The sequence below is a fragment of the Vicugna pacos genome, chromosome 34, assembly GCF_048564905.1.
Source record: "Vicugna pacos chromosome 34, VicPac4, whole genome shotgun sequence".
In the NCBI taxonomy this organism is placed as follows: Eukaryota; Metazoa; Chordata; class Mammalia; order Artiodactyla; family Camelidae; genus Vicugna; species Vicugna pacos.
This window is the reverse complement of record NC_133020.1, coordinates 9,366,582-9,383,192: the sequence shown is the minus strand read 5'-3', so window position 1 is coordinate 9,383,192 and position 16,611 is coordinate 9,366,582. Positions and strand designations below refer to the sequence as shown.

Sequence of the window (16,611 nt, the reverse complement as noted above, 5' to 3'; positions counted from 1 at the left end):
GACTGATGGGAGATAAGAAAGTGTAGGTGTGATAAGTGGTACAGAGGAAAACCATTAAGGGGAAGCAATGAACATGCAGTGACAAACTAGTATAAACATTTTACTGAGTATAATGTGGTAGCAATTGACTAACTGTCAAAGGATTCTCATAGAGTGAGGTGGAGGGAGAAGATAATAGTATGTTTCATAGGTTCTTATATTGAAAAAAAAAACCACACTTGATTTGATTTTAGAAACTTTGTCAATACTTAACTTTTAGTCAAATAAGAAATGGTATCAAAAATAAAGTCTTTTGGAATGTGGGATTAATAGATATACACTACTATATACAAAATAAACAATAAAGACCTACTATATAGCACAGGGAACTGTATTCAGTATCTTATAATAACCTATAATGGAAAAGAATCTAAAAAAAGAATAGATAATATATATATATATATATATATATATATATATATATATATATATATATATATATATATATATCTGTATAAGTGAATCACTTTGCTGTATACCTGAAACTGTGAATCAACTATGTATCAATAAAAAATAAAAATTAAAAAATAAAGTTTTATGATGAATAGATATTGATGTTTTATTTACATATACAAATCTTGCTTCAGACCTAGAATAGCTCTGAAGCATTACTAACCATCATGTAATACAAAACCTTCTCAGTGGTTCAGACTAGATTTGGGCCAGAGGTTGTAGGGAATAACTTTTCCTTCCAGTAAAATCTTAGATGGATATTCTGCATGTAAATCAGGTGAGAGTGGTAATCCTGCTGGGTAGCTGGCAGAAGGTCTGAAGCCCTCATAACTCTCCCTCACATGTTGCTTTTCTCCTGTTGTGGGTCCAGGGGTCCCTCTGCAGAACCCAGAGCAGAGTGAGACCCGTTCTGGTATGTAGACTCTGTTAAACTTTTCATCTAAGGAACAAAAGACAGCATCGGGCTCCGAAAACACCCCTTTCCCTTCAAAAAGCAAGATAATAACAATGTTCAGATTCAAAAAAGTTGTGTATGAATTATTAGGTCTTTTTATGATGTGACAGAGCTAATATTAGCTTTAGGATTTTTTTTTAAAGAGGCTTATTTCAACATATTAACTTCGCTGTGCATGCTCTCTGGCCACCCTCTCTCTCTTTCAGACCATATAACCATTACCCCAAAGGATCCCCAGTGGGTAGGCGCCTGGTGGCTTGGTTATCTAATAGCAGGGACCATAAGTCTTCTTGCAGCTGTGCCCTTCTGGTGTTTACCAAAGAGTCTACCGAGACCCCGAAGCAGAGAAGATTCCAATTCCTCCTCTGAGAAGTCTAAGTTTATTATGGATGATCACACAGACTGCCGAACACCTCTTGGAGGAAAAGCAAAAATAATGGAAATGGCAAGAGGTGAGCCAGATTCTCCTTGATTTTGAAGCATGTTCAATTTTCCTGCTGGAAATTACAGGGAAACTATAAATAATACCTCTTTCTCCTCTTCGAGTGTTCGGGGAAAAAACAAAGAGAAACCGTACAGGAAGCAGAAATGAAGGTTATTTAAAAATCAGCTTTATTACTGGAAAACTGATTGAAGAAATTGACCACAGAGTCTTGGTACCTTACTTGTTGATGTCTCCACTCTGACGTCTCTCAGTATAGACGTTGCAACGGCCCCTACCTGCAAGGGCTGCTTCGCGTTAGCCTGGGTGGACAGAAAAGGAAAGAGTGACTCTTCAGGGCTTGTGGTCTTTTAACCGATGAGATCCACCCACTTGAGAAACGTGTATCTGGGCATGTGTCCCACCAGTGACCAAAGGAGTGAGTGTGGTGTGGGGCAAAAGGTCAGACGTTTTCCAGTGAATTCCCTCCACGAGGAACTAGGTGGCCATGAGAAAAACTGATCCCCTTCAATTGGCCCAGCAACATTTACATTTATAAAAATCTTCACGTTTCTGTTTGGCTGGGTAAAAGGAAGAAGGGAGAATCCCAAAGTTCATTTCTTACAATAATTAACTGGAAGTACCTTTCCTATTTCTTTCTCTGTACCCACGACCCAAGTTTGAAGGAGAGAGACAAGAAAATTGAAGTCGTGGATGTCTTGGCTATGACTTGTGTATTTAACCCACGTCAGAGGAATCTGGTCCCATCTGACCAATGCCTTGAATTTATAATCTAATTTAGATAAGCGAGTTGTCAGATCTCAGCCTTGACTTGTGCCAGTGTCTCCCTATCCGCGGTACACGTGTGCACCAGGCTCTAAATGCTCCTGAGAACTACTGCAAAGGAACTCAGCATCCTAAGCCCTGATGCCACAGCTGTATCTTCTGCCAAGTGTCACACTGCCTTTAATGACTCCATGCTATTTTTGTCTTACAGATTTTCTGCCGTCACTGAAGAGTCTTTTTGGAAATCCAGTGTACTTCTTGTATTTGTGTGCCAGCACCGTTCAGTTCAATTCTCTGTTTGGCATGGTGACATACAAACCAAAGTACATCGAGCAACAGTACGGGCAGTCGTCCTCCGAGGCCAACTTTGTTATCGGTACGCTTCTCTGTCCTTCCTTCCTTCCGATAGGTACTAGCAACGGCGTCCTGCTAACCCTTAGTAATTTTAATTGTTCCAATATTTAGACTGAAGGTAATTTATGGCATTTCAAAAAGTGAGTGGAAAAAAAAATCTGGCAGAGTGAAATATTTAGTCTGTGGAACAAGTTTATAGCAAAAATTATTCAGAACTATGGGTGAGTGACCATGAGAATACCGCGTGGAGCAAATGTGCATTTAATTAGTCGATGGTTATTACTGAATATTTGTCTTTCAAGTGTAGCTAAAACCTCCTAACAGTGGCTGTTTTACCCGAACAGTTTCTAGGATTGCAAAAAGTGAGCATTCAGACAGGCTGAAAGGTGTTCATTACAAAACAAAGTTCGTTACAAAATCAGAGTTAAAAGACTTCTCTGATTCCTGGCATTTGGATTACTCTGAAAGGCTATGTTTCTAGGATAGCAGGACAGCTAATAGAGAGAAAGATATTCAAGGGTAAAGAAAAGCATGAAAAAACAAATGAAGAAGAACTAGAATCTACAAATACATAACCATCACCCTGCAAGCAATTGTATAACTTTAAAATCTGGATTAACTCCTTTAGTCCTTGAAGATGTCATTTAATGCTACTATTTCAAAGGGTAAAATACATTCTGTTTCTTTGGACATGTTCCTTTATGATAGGAGACTCCAATGGTTTAAAATAATTTCTTCTTCATTTAAAATATTTAAAGAATTGCTTTATGAATCTGTCTCTGAAAGAGACCTCAAGGTTGGGGTGGGGGAGGTGGAAACAGCTGAGTATATTTTAGATGTATGATTTTCCTGTAACAATCCTGGGTAATGGGCACTTAGCAGATGCAATTCTAGTTGACTCTTTGTTTGAACTGTTAGTCCCCTAAATTCTAAATGTTGAGGCTCTACCACTGAAGTTTTACTTTCACCATTAATTGGTTCAAGTTAATTTAATTTTATTATTTAATGATTGACCTGAAGAAATACTTTAGGGTTTTTTTTAACCCCATGCCCCATCCATGCCAATCAATGCTTTATACTGACTTTAAGATTAGAAGAGGAACAAAAGTTTGAGACATTTCTTTTTAATATTTTTAAATTCTTTTGTGTTTACTGAGATATAACTTACAAACAATAGTTAAGCCTACAGGCCTTAAATGTGTAGGTCAGCTGGATAAATGTTTATATATGTATATATACATGTATGCATTGTGACCATTATCCAAAATATATAGCACATTTCAGTACCCCCAGAAGTCTCCCTTAAAGTTTCTTCCACCTAATATTCTCCTCCCAGCTAATAACTATTCTGAACTCCACCATCATAGATCAGTTTTGCCTGTTTTTGAACTTTATATAAATGGAGTAAGTTCTGTACCCTTTTGTATCTAGCTTTTTCCAGTGGAAGTGAAATCCACAAGATTCATTCATGTTATTGTGTGTAGTGATGGTTTGTTCTTCTCATTACTGTGCAGTATCCCATGGCGTGAATACACCACAGTTGATGCATTTTCTTGTTGATGGACATCTGGGTTCTGTACTGCTTTGGGCTACTATAAATAACACTCCATGAACATTCTACATCGATTTTGGTAGGCAGATTCACTCATTCATCTTGGCTATATCTGGAATTGCAGGGTCAGAGGGAGTGCCTACGTTTGGATCTGATAGATGTGGCCAAAACATTTCATAAAAGAGTCGTGCAAATTTTGTTTTTGTTGTTGAGGTGATATAATATTATTATGAGGTGATGAATGTGTTAATTAACTATTATTATGCCCAAGGATGACTAATTTTACTTCTTTGTCTTCACCCAACTGGTTATATTAGTATATAAATTCTTCCTTGGATTTCTTTCTCTGTTAAATTCAGATTTTAATGCTTATTTCTTCTAACAGTAGGGTAATATTGTGAGGGTCCATGATATAACATGGACTTTTACTTCCCTAGGACAAAATCTCTAAAACATCCCCAAATACTGTTATTACTATAACTCATTACTATTTCATCCTAATGGCTAAGGTTTTTCATGCACCTGGATGGGAATGAATCAAAGTTCCCAGTTTATACTGTAATTGTGTTGACCATCTCAAAACATTTTACACATCCCTTATAACTCTTGTTTGGGACAGAAGCAAAAAAAAGGGTCTTTAATGTGAACAAATGTGCTGAAATAATAATCATCATCATCATCATCATCATCATCTTTTAAATTTCTCTTAGCTTTCCTTGGGTACTTAGGTAAATATGAATATTAAAGTCAAGAGAAAATATATAAAATAAATGGAAACAAATTGCAGGGGCTAGCATAAGTTGCAGTTAATATTTCCATTTGAAATATTTAGATGGTAAACATTTTAAGAGCAACATGTTTTATGGTGTGAGTGGAAAAACTGTGCAGTGAAGAAATCAGAGGGAAATTTCACTCTTTAAATGACTCAAAAAATACCTTAGATGAAAGAAAAGAGGCTTCTGGAGGCAAGAAGCACATCTCATCTGGTGTTCAGAAAGTCTGCCATCAAATTGGCCCAGCAAGGACAGCTGACAGATTTTAGGAAACCTGAAAGGGTCAATCAAGGTGACAGTATGTTTGAAAAGTACTATGAATCTTTTTGGAATCATGTTATCGTTTAGTGATCTTGAAGTTGGAGAATGAGACATTCTGGAGAAACGGGTTTTATGCACATTTTTATGGAAAACTGTCTGTGTAAGGAACACAGGATTCAATGGTGAGCACATTTCTTGCCTTGAAGGTTGGACTGGAGGGTGAGAGGTATGATCCAAACAAGGTAATAAGTAATTGCGATAGGTACCAAGGCTGCTGCCCACAGGACCCTGCACAAGGGCCTCAGACTGAGGGAGGAAGGGGGTTCTGATGACCACGCTGTGCACCCTGCTGTCAGATGTGTTCCCTGGGGGCACACGTGGCTGGTGGAGGGTGTGATAAATGCTCTGTTCAGGGGAAGCCCAGGGAACTCTGAAGAACAAACCCACTCTGGAAGTCAGACAGACTTACGTAGGAGAAGGTGATGATACCCAGATCAAGAGCAAAAGGACAAGGAGATGTTAAAAGATGAAAGTATGAGGACTGGAGTGGGCATTTGGGGGGTCACTGGGTCAGACAGCAAGCATCTTGAAAGGAAAGACCTAGAAGAAAGAGAACATGTGAAACTTCATGGAAGTTTCAAGTGAGCACGAGCCTCTGCAAAGAGGTCAGTCAGGAGAGGGCGTTCCTGATTTTTAACAATCCACATGAGGGAGCAGTGCCCCTAGAATCACTGCATATTGATCCTCAGGCTCTTCCAAGCCAGATGGAGTGGTGGGAGGTCTGTGGACTCCAGGACGCAGGTAGCTACAGACTAAAGGGTGAATTTTGTGCTATGATTTCTTCTTTTTTTTTTTAAGGACTGTTGACATTTTATTATTTTTTTTTAAATGGAAGTAGTGGGGATTGAACACAGGACCTTGTGCATACTAGGCACATGCTGTACCACTGACCTATGCCCTGCCCCCTGTGCTATGATTTCTTATGTTCCCAGTTCGATGGGTGCTTAAGAAAAAAAATAAACTTCTAACCACATTTTCTGAAGGTTTCAGTTCAGAGCTTGCTTTTCAGAAGATATTCTTTTCCATGAACTGTTTCTAGGGGACAGAATTGAGAGAAAGACTAGGGCTCTGTGCTCTTTTGTGTCAGTCTCAGGTCTATGAGAAGGGATTCAAAAGCAAATACTAAGAATGTGTGTGTAAAAATACGGATTTAAATGATGTGCAGCAAATCCATGGCAGCACTTATTCTTGGGAAGGAAAATGGAACCTAGAACAGAGGGACAATCAGTTTTCTATATCTCCATATTTTAAAAATCAGAAAAAACTGGGAGAAAATATTAGCAATTATTAACTTGAGTCATGGAATACCAGGTTTATTATAGTATTGTCTATTATCTGATCTCTCTTAAAAAAAAATAACTCATTCTATGAAAAGTGCCATTGGTACTTTGACACAGATTGCACTGAATCTGTAGATTGCCTTGGGTAGTATGGTCATTTTAACATTAATTCTACCATGTGACCCAGCAATTCCACTCCGGATATATATCCAAAAAAATCCAAAACCACAAATTTGAAAAGATACATGCACCCCAGTGTTCACAGCAGCATTATTTATAATTGCCAAGGTATGGAAGCAACCTAAGTGTCCATCAACAGATAAAGAATATATGGTATATATTACACAATGGAATACTACTCAGCCATAAAAAATGAAATTGTCATTTGCAACAACATGAATGGGCATTATGCTAAGTGAGATAAGTCAGACAGAAAAAGACAAATACTGTATGTCACTTGAATGTGGAATCTAAAAAAATACAACAAACTAGTAAATAAAACAAAAAGGAAGAAGACTCACAGATATAGAGAACAAACTAGTGGTTGCCAGTGGGGAGAGGGAAGGGGAGAGGAGCAATATAGGGGTAGGGGATTAAAAAAATTGTTAATGTGGGATTATCTGAAATCACTTGTGTGAAACTTTTTAAAATTGTGAAGCACTATAGAATTTAAAGAATCTTTCATTCAGTAATAAATAAATGAGTAAACTTTCAAGTCCAATAATAATAAATAATAATAATCTGGTGCCTCTCACCTGATGTTTGGCTCTTCAGGGGTCCAACACACATTCTCTGCCACTTGTACTCATAAACTTAAGTTCAGCTGAAGAAGCAAAAATTAACATTTTTTAAAAATTTCACTAATTTCATGATCATGCCTTCTTCAAGGTGAGTTGATTTCTAATGTGATCATTTTAATGTTAACTTAATGTATAGTCAACTCAAAAGAGACGAAACAAAATGCCCTTTTAAAAATCATCTATCAACCCATGGTGAAAACATTTTTAAAATAATGTAATTGCTAGCCAAAGATCACTAAATATTTGATATTTTAGAGTCTATGAAACTTAGTTAGGAGACTAGATATACAAATATAAAAAGAAAGAAAGAAAAGGAAGAAAGGAAGGATGTTAGTTTGCATGTCATCATCACTAGATGTGTTTTTGATTTTTAACAGTCAAATTGCAGTGTGAGTCAGAGACAGGATACTTATAATTGTTGTTTACCTTACCAATGCTTAAGCTCATATATGAACCTTGTTTGCTGGCCAAAATTTCTACAAACTTCACCCCTTTTATTATTTGAAAGAAATGTGTTATCTCAAAACCTCACGATAATGTGGACATCAGTGACAGATGAGTACATAATATGAAACATAAATTCTAATTCACAGAGAAGTTCTTTACCATTAAGTGCCTGATTGCCTTACTGTACAGTTATTTACCAATTTACAGTCCAACCAATGGACTCTTTCCAAAGAACCTCTTTCCCCATCTTTCCTAACACAGAGGTATTCCACTTCCCCATCCCAGTATTTTCCTCTTTTTAAATCTTATGGATAGAAATGTTAATAACTTAATTGAATGATATTTTGTGCCAGTAATATTGTGCTTTTCATATCATTTAATCCCCTCAACGCTATTATTAGTTCCGTATTATATGGGAGGAGACAAGTTTAGAGAAGTTCAGAGAATTACCTGCACTGACACAGCTACTAAGTTGTAGAACTGAGATCCAAACCCATGCAACTGAGTCCCTGAACTCCAAACTCTCAACCACTTTGTTGGATTTCTTTCTAGTGTTGTTTTTAAGTCACATTTATTTGACTACTAGTGAGGCTGCACATCTATTTATCAAGAAAACCCTCAAATTCCTTGACGGAGAGGCAGTTTAACATAGTGATTGAAAGCATGAAACTTGATCTCAGACTTCCTGGATTCAAATTTGGCTTTTCCACTTACTAAGCACAACCATGAATAAACTGCTCTTTGAAATGAGGATAAATAATATGCTTATATCCTAAGGCTGTAGTGAAGAGTAGATGTAATAGATATTCTATCAAGTGCTTAGCTGAGTGACTAGAACATTGTAAGCAAATAACAAATATGAAAGTTGTCTAATGAGGAGGAGGAGGAAAGAAGGAAGGGGAGGAAGAGGAGGAGGAGGAAGAGGAGGAATGGAAGGAAGGGGAGGAAGAGGAGGAAGAGGCAGAGGAGGAGAAGAAGCAGCAGAAGAAGCAGAAGGAAGAAGAAAGAAGAAGAAAGAAGAAAGAAGAAGGAAGAAGAAGGAAGAAGGAAGAAGGAAGAAGGAAGAAGGAAGAAGAAGAAGAAGAAGAAGAAGAAGAAGAAGAAGGAGAAGGAGAAGGAGAAGGAGAAGGAGAAGGAGAAAGAAGAAGGAAGAAGAAGAAGGAAGAAGGAAGAAGGAAGAAGAAGAGGAAGAAGGAAGAAGAAGAAGAAGAAGAAAGAAGAAGGAAGAAGGAAGAAGGAAGAAGAAAGAAGAGGAGGAAGGAAGGAGAAGGAAGGAGAAGGAGAAGAAGAAGAAGTTGAAGTTGTTACTGTTACTGTTAATGGTAGAAAGGATAGCAAACTACGAGGCTGGGTCAATAAAAACAAATTTGAGGAGGGGGCTAGAAAATAGAATCAAGGCTAGTTTTTTATTATTTGCAATAGTCCATGTGCCTATTATTCTTTCATGCACAATCTTAAAGAACATTAGAACATCACCTATTTGCCACTTGAGTATATGTTAATCCTGGGATTAGACCAGAAAGACACTGATTAATTGATTCAATTGGTGTTTATTGATTTCAAACTCTGTGCTAGATAGACACTTGTCATAAAGAGAACTCTGAGTCTGACAGTGGTCCTATCATTCATCTAAAACCTAGATGATAGTGACTGAGTATTTCTATAACTTAAATTGACCAAGTAGTCTAATGATATGCCAGAAACTGTTGTACAGTTTTGTGTAATCCCTTGGAAAGCTTGTGTGAGTGTACTCAGATTTCCTTTAGAGATTCACAAAATGATGTATTTTTCTTTTTCCTCAGGGCTTATCAACATACCTGCAGTGGCCCTTGGAATATTCTCTGGGGGGATAGTTATGAAAAAATTCAGAATCAGCGTGTGTGGAGCCGCAAAACTCTACTTGGGATCATCTGTCCTTGGGTACCTCCTATTCCTTTCCCTGTTCGCTTTGGGCTGTGAAAACTCTGATGTGGCAGGACTAACCGTCTCCTACCAAGGGTATGTTCACTTACTGAGTTAATCTGAGGAGATGGGCTTGTTCAATCAAGTTAATTATCGACAGAGTTCCAAAATAAGATAGTTTAATTTTTAAGTATCATAAATATGAAAAGAAATTATTGTTTTATTGTGGAATAGTGGAAAATGCTCATGACACAGAAGCTGTTATTGTCACCAAAATCTTTCCTGTCTTTGAATCTGAATGTGTTAGAGAAATATAAAAAAAATCCACATCTTACTTTAGGGAAGCAACATGACAGTGGAAAATACAGACCTTAAAAATTGCCTTTGCCCATTTTTAGTGAAGTGACATTGTATGCGTTATTTAGCCTCAATTTTCCCATTTGAAAAATAGAAATAATAACTGCCTTTTAAGGTTTTGTAAGGCAAAAGCAAGGTAACACGCATGAAAGTGATTAGAACTTACCTGGCACAAAACAGATGAGCCCTACATGGAAACAATTCTATATTTTTTTCTTTGATCACCTGGGTGACCAGAATGGTCTCTGTGCCACCCTTTATAGTCTCTCCTATTCAAATCAAGTGAAGTTTCAGAAGAGAATGGATATCCCAAAATCCAGTGACCCACATGCCAACTCTCCTTAGCTCTCTGAGGTTCTCTGAAAGAATATTTACTGATGCTTTCAGACCTAAGCCATCCTGAATGGGATGGGCGATTAGATTATTTAGTTTCCAGAGTCTAAAGGCTGGATCTTGAAGAAACTACTTTCCCTTTCCTTTTAAGAGTCCTTGCTATCACTCTACCTCCAAGCATGTGTTCCCAGAGGCAGCTGTCTTCATTCTTCCACCTAGCTATATACTATTTTTTTAAAAAAAATTATTGAGCTGCTGTGGTTTCCAGGCCAAACTCCCTGTTGTATCTGCCTGACTGCCTGTGGCCAACACTCCAGACACCATATTCTGTTTCCTGATGGTTCAGCTGCCTCTTGCTTACTGCTCGTTCTCCAGCTCCCTTCCTGTGCTTCCTTCCACACGTATCTACTGGTCTTGTGTCCATGTTCCAATCTCCATCACTTTAACCTGGTTTCTCCTGCTTTAAGTGAACATCAGTTATACACTTTGCCATCTAAAATGTCCAGGAAAATTAGTGAATGCAAAGTTCATATACCGTTACTTCTAGGAGTTATCAAAGTGATGTTAGACTCAACTGAGTGTAGTGTTGCCTTGGCAACAGTCAGCAATGCAGATTAAGAATGTCAGTCGTAAACAGAAACTGCAAGAAGATTCTGGAGAGAGTAGAAGCCCTGGGCCATTTTTCACTGTCTCTATGATCCTCACGGTGGATGGACAGTGGTAAAGTGTTTTATATTTTGCAATTTAGAAAATACCTTAGCTTTTATTATCTCACTTCTAGCTTCAGATACCTTTTTTTGAGATAAGTTTTATTATCCTCGTTTAAAGGGAACTGGGCTTAGAAAGGTCAGTTTGTTTCCTCAAAGTATAATATTCTTTCTAAAACATTATGCTGTCTCAAAGCCAGAAGCAAACACATAAATGGACAGCAAAATTTTGAGGTTTACATTAAAACTAAACTCACATGATAAAAGATCAAATATTTTTAAACAAATAAAAATAATATACTCACTGGGTGAGTACTAGCCCTTGAAAGCAGTCACTTTGTAAGACTATAACTACGCTGCAATAATGCTATCATTGTTTAAAGCTCCTCTTTTGAAATTGCTTTCCATATTCTCAACAATGGCAAAGATTTAACCTTTAAGGGCAGCTTTGTTATTGGAAGCAGCCAAAGAAATGACAACATCACAGGGAAAATCTCTCCCCTCCCAGCATGACTATTTTGAAAGAAAAATCTTATTTGAGTATTAAGCATTCTGGCATATTTGATAAAACTCATCTTACAATTAAAATTTTAAATAATGACTATACTGTCAAAACATCCTTCATAAAACATGTATGCAATTAATTTCTGCTTCAAAATTGCTCTAAGTGATCATTTTAACTTATCCTAAGTAATAAAAAAATAATTGGCTTTATACAATACAACATGCTCTCCAGGGGTTATCCAGAGTTTCTCTGTTCCACAAAGCTGTTTTGGTTCTGGACATTCACCAGGAACACTATAGGCAAGTTTTAGATATGGTAACAGAAGAAATCTTTCTTCTGTAATGATGAGAGTAAGTCTGATGCAAGATAAGAATTTAGAATCCAGAGGCCTGGAAGGTTCTAATTATGGGTTTGTCACTCACAAACACTGTGAATTTGAACAAATTGTCTGCCTACCTTGGACCTGACTTTCCTGATCTGCCAATGAGAAGCTGCATAGGTTCTTTCAGCTCTAACTTTCTATGCTCAGCCCTATGGTATCTGTAATGGCCTGATTCTAGGCTTGCAGAGACCCGTATTTATACTTTCAGATACTGCAAAATCGTGTCAGTTAAAAATTGATGCCTTAGGGAAACCTCCTTCACTGCTGGTGGGAATGTGAATTGGTGCAGCCACTATGGAGAACAATATGGAAGTTCCTCAAAGAACTAAGAATAGAGTTACCCTATGATCCAGCAATCCCATTCCTGGGCATATATCTAGAGGAAATTCTAATTTGAAAAGATACATGCACCCCAATGCTCATAACAGCACTATTTATAATAGCTAAGACATTGAAGTAACCTAAATGTCCACCAATAGATGACTGGATAAAGAAGATGTGGTGTATACATACAATGGACTCAGCCATAAACAAGAATGAAATAATGCTATTTGCAGCAACATAGATGTACTTAGAGGTTATCATATTAAATAAAGTAAGTTAGACAGAGAAAGACAAATATCATATGATATCACTGTATGTGGAATCTAAAAAAACAGATACAAATAAACTTATTTACAAACCAGAAACAGACTCAGACATAGAAAACAAACTATGGTTATCAAAGGGGGAATGTGAGGGGGAAGGGATACATTAGGAGTTCTGGATTAACATATATGCACTACTATATTTTAAATAGATAAACAATAAGAACCACAAGGAACTATATTCAATATGTTATAATAACCTACTATGGAACATAATCTGAAAAAGAATATACAAATATATAACTGAATAACTTTGTTGTATGCCTGAAACTAACACAACATTGTAAATCAACTATACTTCAATTTTAAAAAGAAGAAAAATTAGGGAAGAGAAAAGGATGATGTATTCCTAGATGACTTCTCAGTAGATGTTAGTAAAAGCCATTAGCCAAGAACTGGATATGATGTGAAGCTGTAAACCTCTAAAGATAACTTTCAAGGGAAAGCTGTTTACTAGTGGATTCACATTTAATGATCAGAAGCTGACATTTCTGATGACAATTGTCTCCCAAAAGCAAACTTCGTTGGCAGTGCCATTTGTATCACTCAAGAATATTGATTTTTGAAAATATTAGGGTGCTGCCTACTAAGAGGTAATATTTTATACCATTACATTTCTTTTCAGAACCAAACCTGTCTCTTATCATGAACGAGCTCTCTTTTCAGATTGCAACTCAAGATGCAAATGTTCAGAGACAAAATGGGAACCCATGTGTGGTGAAAATGGAATCACGTATGCATCGGCTTGTCTTGCTGGTTGTCAAACCTCCACCGGGAGTGGAAAGACTACTGTAAGAAATCTTTTCTAAACTGTGTGCCCATGGCCCTGTGACAATGCGTAACTATACAACCCTATGGGGGCCCAGGGACCAACCCAGGAGCAGACAACACTGGTAGAGTCCCTGACTCTTACTCTGCCCCTTGTTCTTTCGTGTGGAGACAGGGAATAGAAGCCTCACTAGTAGAACTAGAACTGTTGGAAAAATTAGGGTAAGAATTAGAATAATCAAACAGGTTGGAGGAACTCTGCAATTATGAAATCTGGGTCTCTCATTTTGCTTATAAGGAGTATTACCCTAAAATGTGAAAGTCTCAGTTATAAGATCATATAAAGACATTTGCATTGGCATCCATCTCTCCTGAACCCATGACCGGTGGTCCTTGGAGGTTTTAGGGAGAGGAAAAATAGAGGCCAGTGTTAGGAAGTCTAGCCCAAAAGGTTTAGACCTAGGGGTCAAGAAGCCAATTGTGAGGAGGTTAATGGTTCTGGGACAGCTCTGCCAGAGCTATCAAGCCAATTCATGTCAGGGTGAAAAGAGTAGGTGGCTAGAATGAAGGGTTCCTGTAAGGTGTAAGAGGAAGAAGAGGTTGGAAATAGGTAGGAAACCAACTGTGAAGGATATTATGTTCTCGAATCATTAGCAGACTCATACTCCGAATCACACCTTTAGATCCTTGTCCCAAACATAGACTCTTCCTTATGCTCGCTGTGTATACGGTACAGTGGTCAGATGGCTTTCTACTCCTGGCTGATGAAATGTGCCAGTAACTGACAGCCCTTAAGGGCTGAAAATGAAACCACACATCTATTTACATATTCTTATCAACTAGATAAGAATGCTTAGGCAAACACTTCTGTAGACACAGATTCATGCTTGTTAAATTTTTCTCTGTTTGTTATTATTTTATTCAGAGGAGAAAGGATTGGTCTCTAGCAACAATGCATACAACCACCCACCCATCTGAAATCTGAGTTTTTGCCCTTCCTCCCTCTTCTTCCTTTTCCCCTTTCCTTTCCCTCCTCCCCAACTTTGGCCACTACTCTTTGGCCCAAACTGCTTGAAGGTTTTCCTTAAGCAGAGTTTTCATTTACTGAAAACACTCCATTCCAGGGACTGATTGAGGTGCTTTAAAAACAAAATTGCACCTAAACATCATGATCCTCGAGTGACTGCATATTATTTTACTTAGTTGCCTCACATGAGAACTGAAGCACTGAGATACAAGGGACCTGCCTTAACTGCCATATCTAGTGGGGCCAAGTAAGGATTCAAAGCTGTTTAGCTGACAGTTAAAAAATATACATACACACAAACCTGTATTGCTTCTCTTCCTTGAAAAAGAAGTGCCATTTTTACTTCATTTTTTTATCAAAAAATTTACAAGTTCTTCTGTAATAAAAATGACAACTCATCATATATATACACATTCATACATGAAATTTACAGAAAGAAACTGATGAGTGCTTATGAAAGTTGCCTCTCCATGATTTAGTTGAGTTTTATTACTCAGATTTTTTTCCCTCTCATGACCACTATAAATTCTGTCATATCTTCAAATTGTGCACATTTAATACATTTTTATTGAGCGCCTAAAGTGAGGGCCTCTTGATAGGCTTAGATGGACCTTGATGACAAAGCAGAGTTTCTGCCAGAGGTTACATTTTAGTGGCGATATGCAGTTTAAAATGAAATGATTATATAATCTGAGAAGAAGGAATAAGCACTGCGAGGAAAATGTAAGTTAGAAGAAAAGTGTGGAGAGATGGAAGTGTCCTATTATTTTTAGTGGAAGTATCATATTGTTTTTTGCTTTTTTTTGGCAGGAGGAGGTAATTAGGTTTGTTTGTTTGTTTGATTGTTTGTTTGTTTATTAACAGAGGTACTGGGGATTGAACCCAGGACCTGGTGCATGCTAAGCATGAGCTCTACCACTGAGCTGTATTCCCTCCCCTCTGAGGTTTTATTTTGAGTGGGTGGTCAGAGGCTCCCTTTAATGAAATATCTGAGCAGAGACCTGAAGTGTGTGTTCTAGCCATGGAACTCTCCAGAACTGCCCAGCAGAGGAAACAGAAAGGCCATGAGGCCTGGGTAAACTCACCATGGCAGTGGGAACTCACCGTGGCAGTGGGAACCCATGTGTGTAGCTGAAGTAGAGGGAGAGGGGGAAGACCACTGAGTGATGAGATGAGAGCGGGATTCAGGAGCTGCCTCATGGATGGTGTGTAAGCCGTTAAAAGGATGTAGGATTTTAGACACGTACAATGAGAAGCCATTGGAAGGTTGAGAATGGTGATGCAACATGACTGCCATTTTTAAAGGCTCACTTTGGCTACTGTGGGAAACAGACTATAGCTGGGTTAGAATAGAAAGATGTTTTTGCAATAATCAAGGCAAGAAAAAAACGGCGGCTTAGACTTAGAAGTAGTAGAGAAGATAAGGTGCTGTTAGATTTGGTGGGATTTGCTCCGAGATTGTTCTGTAGGATCAATAGTTTGTAAACCATCTGCTCTTTGGATATGGAAATGTTATCTCCAGATTCCATTTCGCTTGATAAACTCTTAACACAGAAAAATAAAAGCATATCTCCCCATTTTTATATAATAAATGTATATTATACTGTAAAAGTCTTTAAAAATAAGTATTTCTCTTTAATTTTATTTAAAAGTTACCTCAATAATTGGATTTTTCCCTGCTGCATTTCAGATATTTCACAACTGCACCTGTGTGGGAATTGCAGCCTCAAAATCAGGAAATTCTTCAGGCATGGTGGGAAGATGTCAAAAAGATAATGGATGTCCCAAAATGTTTCTATATTTCCTTATCATTTCAGTCATCACGTCCTATACTTTGTCTCTAGGCGGCATACCTGGATATATATTGCTTCTGAGGTGAACATGGATTCTCCCTGCCCCAATTTTAATATAAGACATACTGTAATCATTCAGAGCAATGACTTCAAATTCTATTCTGTGGAATCATTATCATTTTTATACAAAAATGTGGTTGAACAGAAGTTTCTCGATCGTAATATAATTTACACTTGAACACTTTTTACTGACTCTCTTATAGATCTCTACAAAAAATCTATATAAACTCAAATTTTAATATTAGCTTTGTAATAAGTATTCTCAGTGATGAATTTTTCCTCCTAATTGATTAGTGTTGCAAATATTCCTCTTATACAACTGTTGAAAATAACCTAAAAATATGACAAATTTGGATAAATTAAGCATGAAAAATCAAATTTTGTTGGAAACCAATCTTTTATGAGATGAATTAGGTGATTTTTAAATTAATTCATATATCAAAGGATGAA

At 37.4% G+C, this 16,611-nt stretch overlaps 1 protein-coding gene and 1 long non-coding RNA gene across 7 annotated transcripts in view; one reads left to right on the top strand and one right to left on the bottom strand.

The window, feature by feature from the left end:
* LOC107033153 (uncharacterized) overlaps positions 1-16,611 on the bottom strand; it is a 75,975-nt gene that overhangs the window by 6,122 nt on the left and 53,242 nt on the right. For 3 of the 4 annotated variants that reach the window (XR_012066973.1, XR_012066972.1, XR_012066974.1), the window contains exons 3-4: positions 7,189-7,256; positions 1,607-1,690 (exon numbers count right to left, since the gene is read on the bottom strand). This is a non-coding gene — a long non-coding RNA (uncharacterized lncRNA). The remainder of the gene's footprint in view (positions 1-1,606; positions 1,691-7,188; positions 7,257-16,611) is intronic. The other variant, XR_012066975.1, reaches the window with a different exon arrangement.
* Positions 1-16,611, top strand: part of SLCO1C1 (solute carrier organic anion transporter family member 1C1) — a 46,059-nt gene that overhangs the window by 21,571 nt on the left and 7,877 nt on the right. For all 3 annotated transcript variants that reach the window (XM_072954758.1, XM_006199916.4, XM_072954756.1), the window contains 5 exons: positions 1,153-1,398; positions 2,365-2,529; positions 9,483-9,678; positions 13,139-13,304; positions 15,999-16,183. In XM_072954758.1, coding sequence (XP_072810859.1) covers positions 1,153-1,398; positions 2,365-2,529; positions 9,483-9,678; positions 13,139-13,304; positions 15,999-16,183 — 958 coding nt within the window. The remainder of the gene's footprint in view (positions 1-1,152; positions 1,399-2,364; positions 2,530-9,482; positions 9,679-13,138; positions 13,305-15,998; positions 16,184-16,611) is intronic.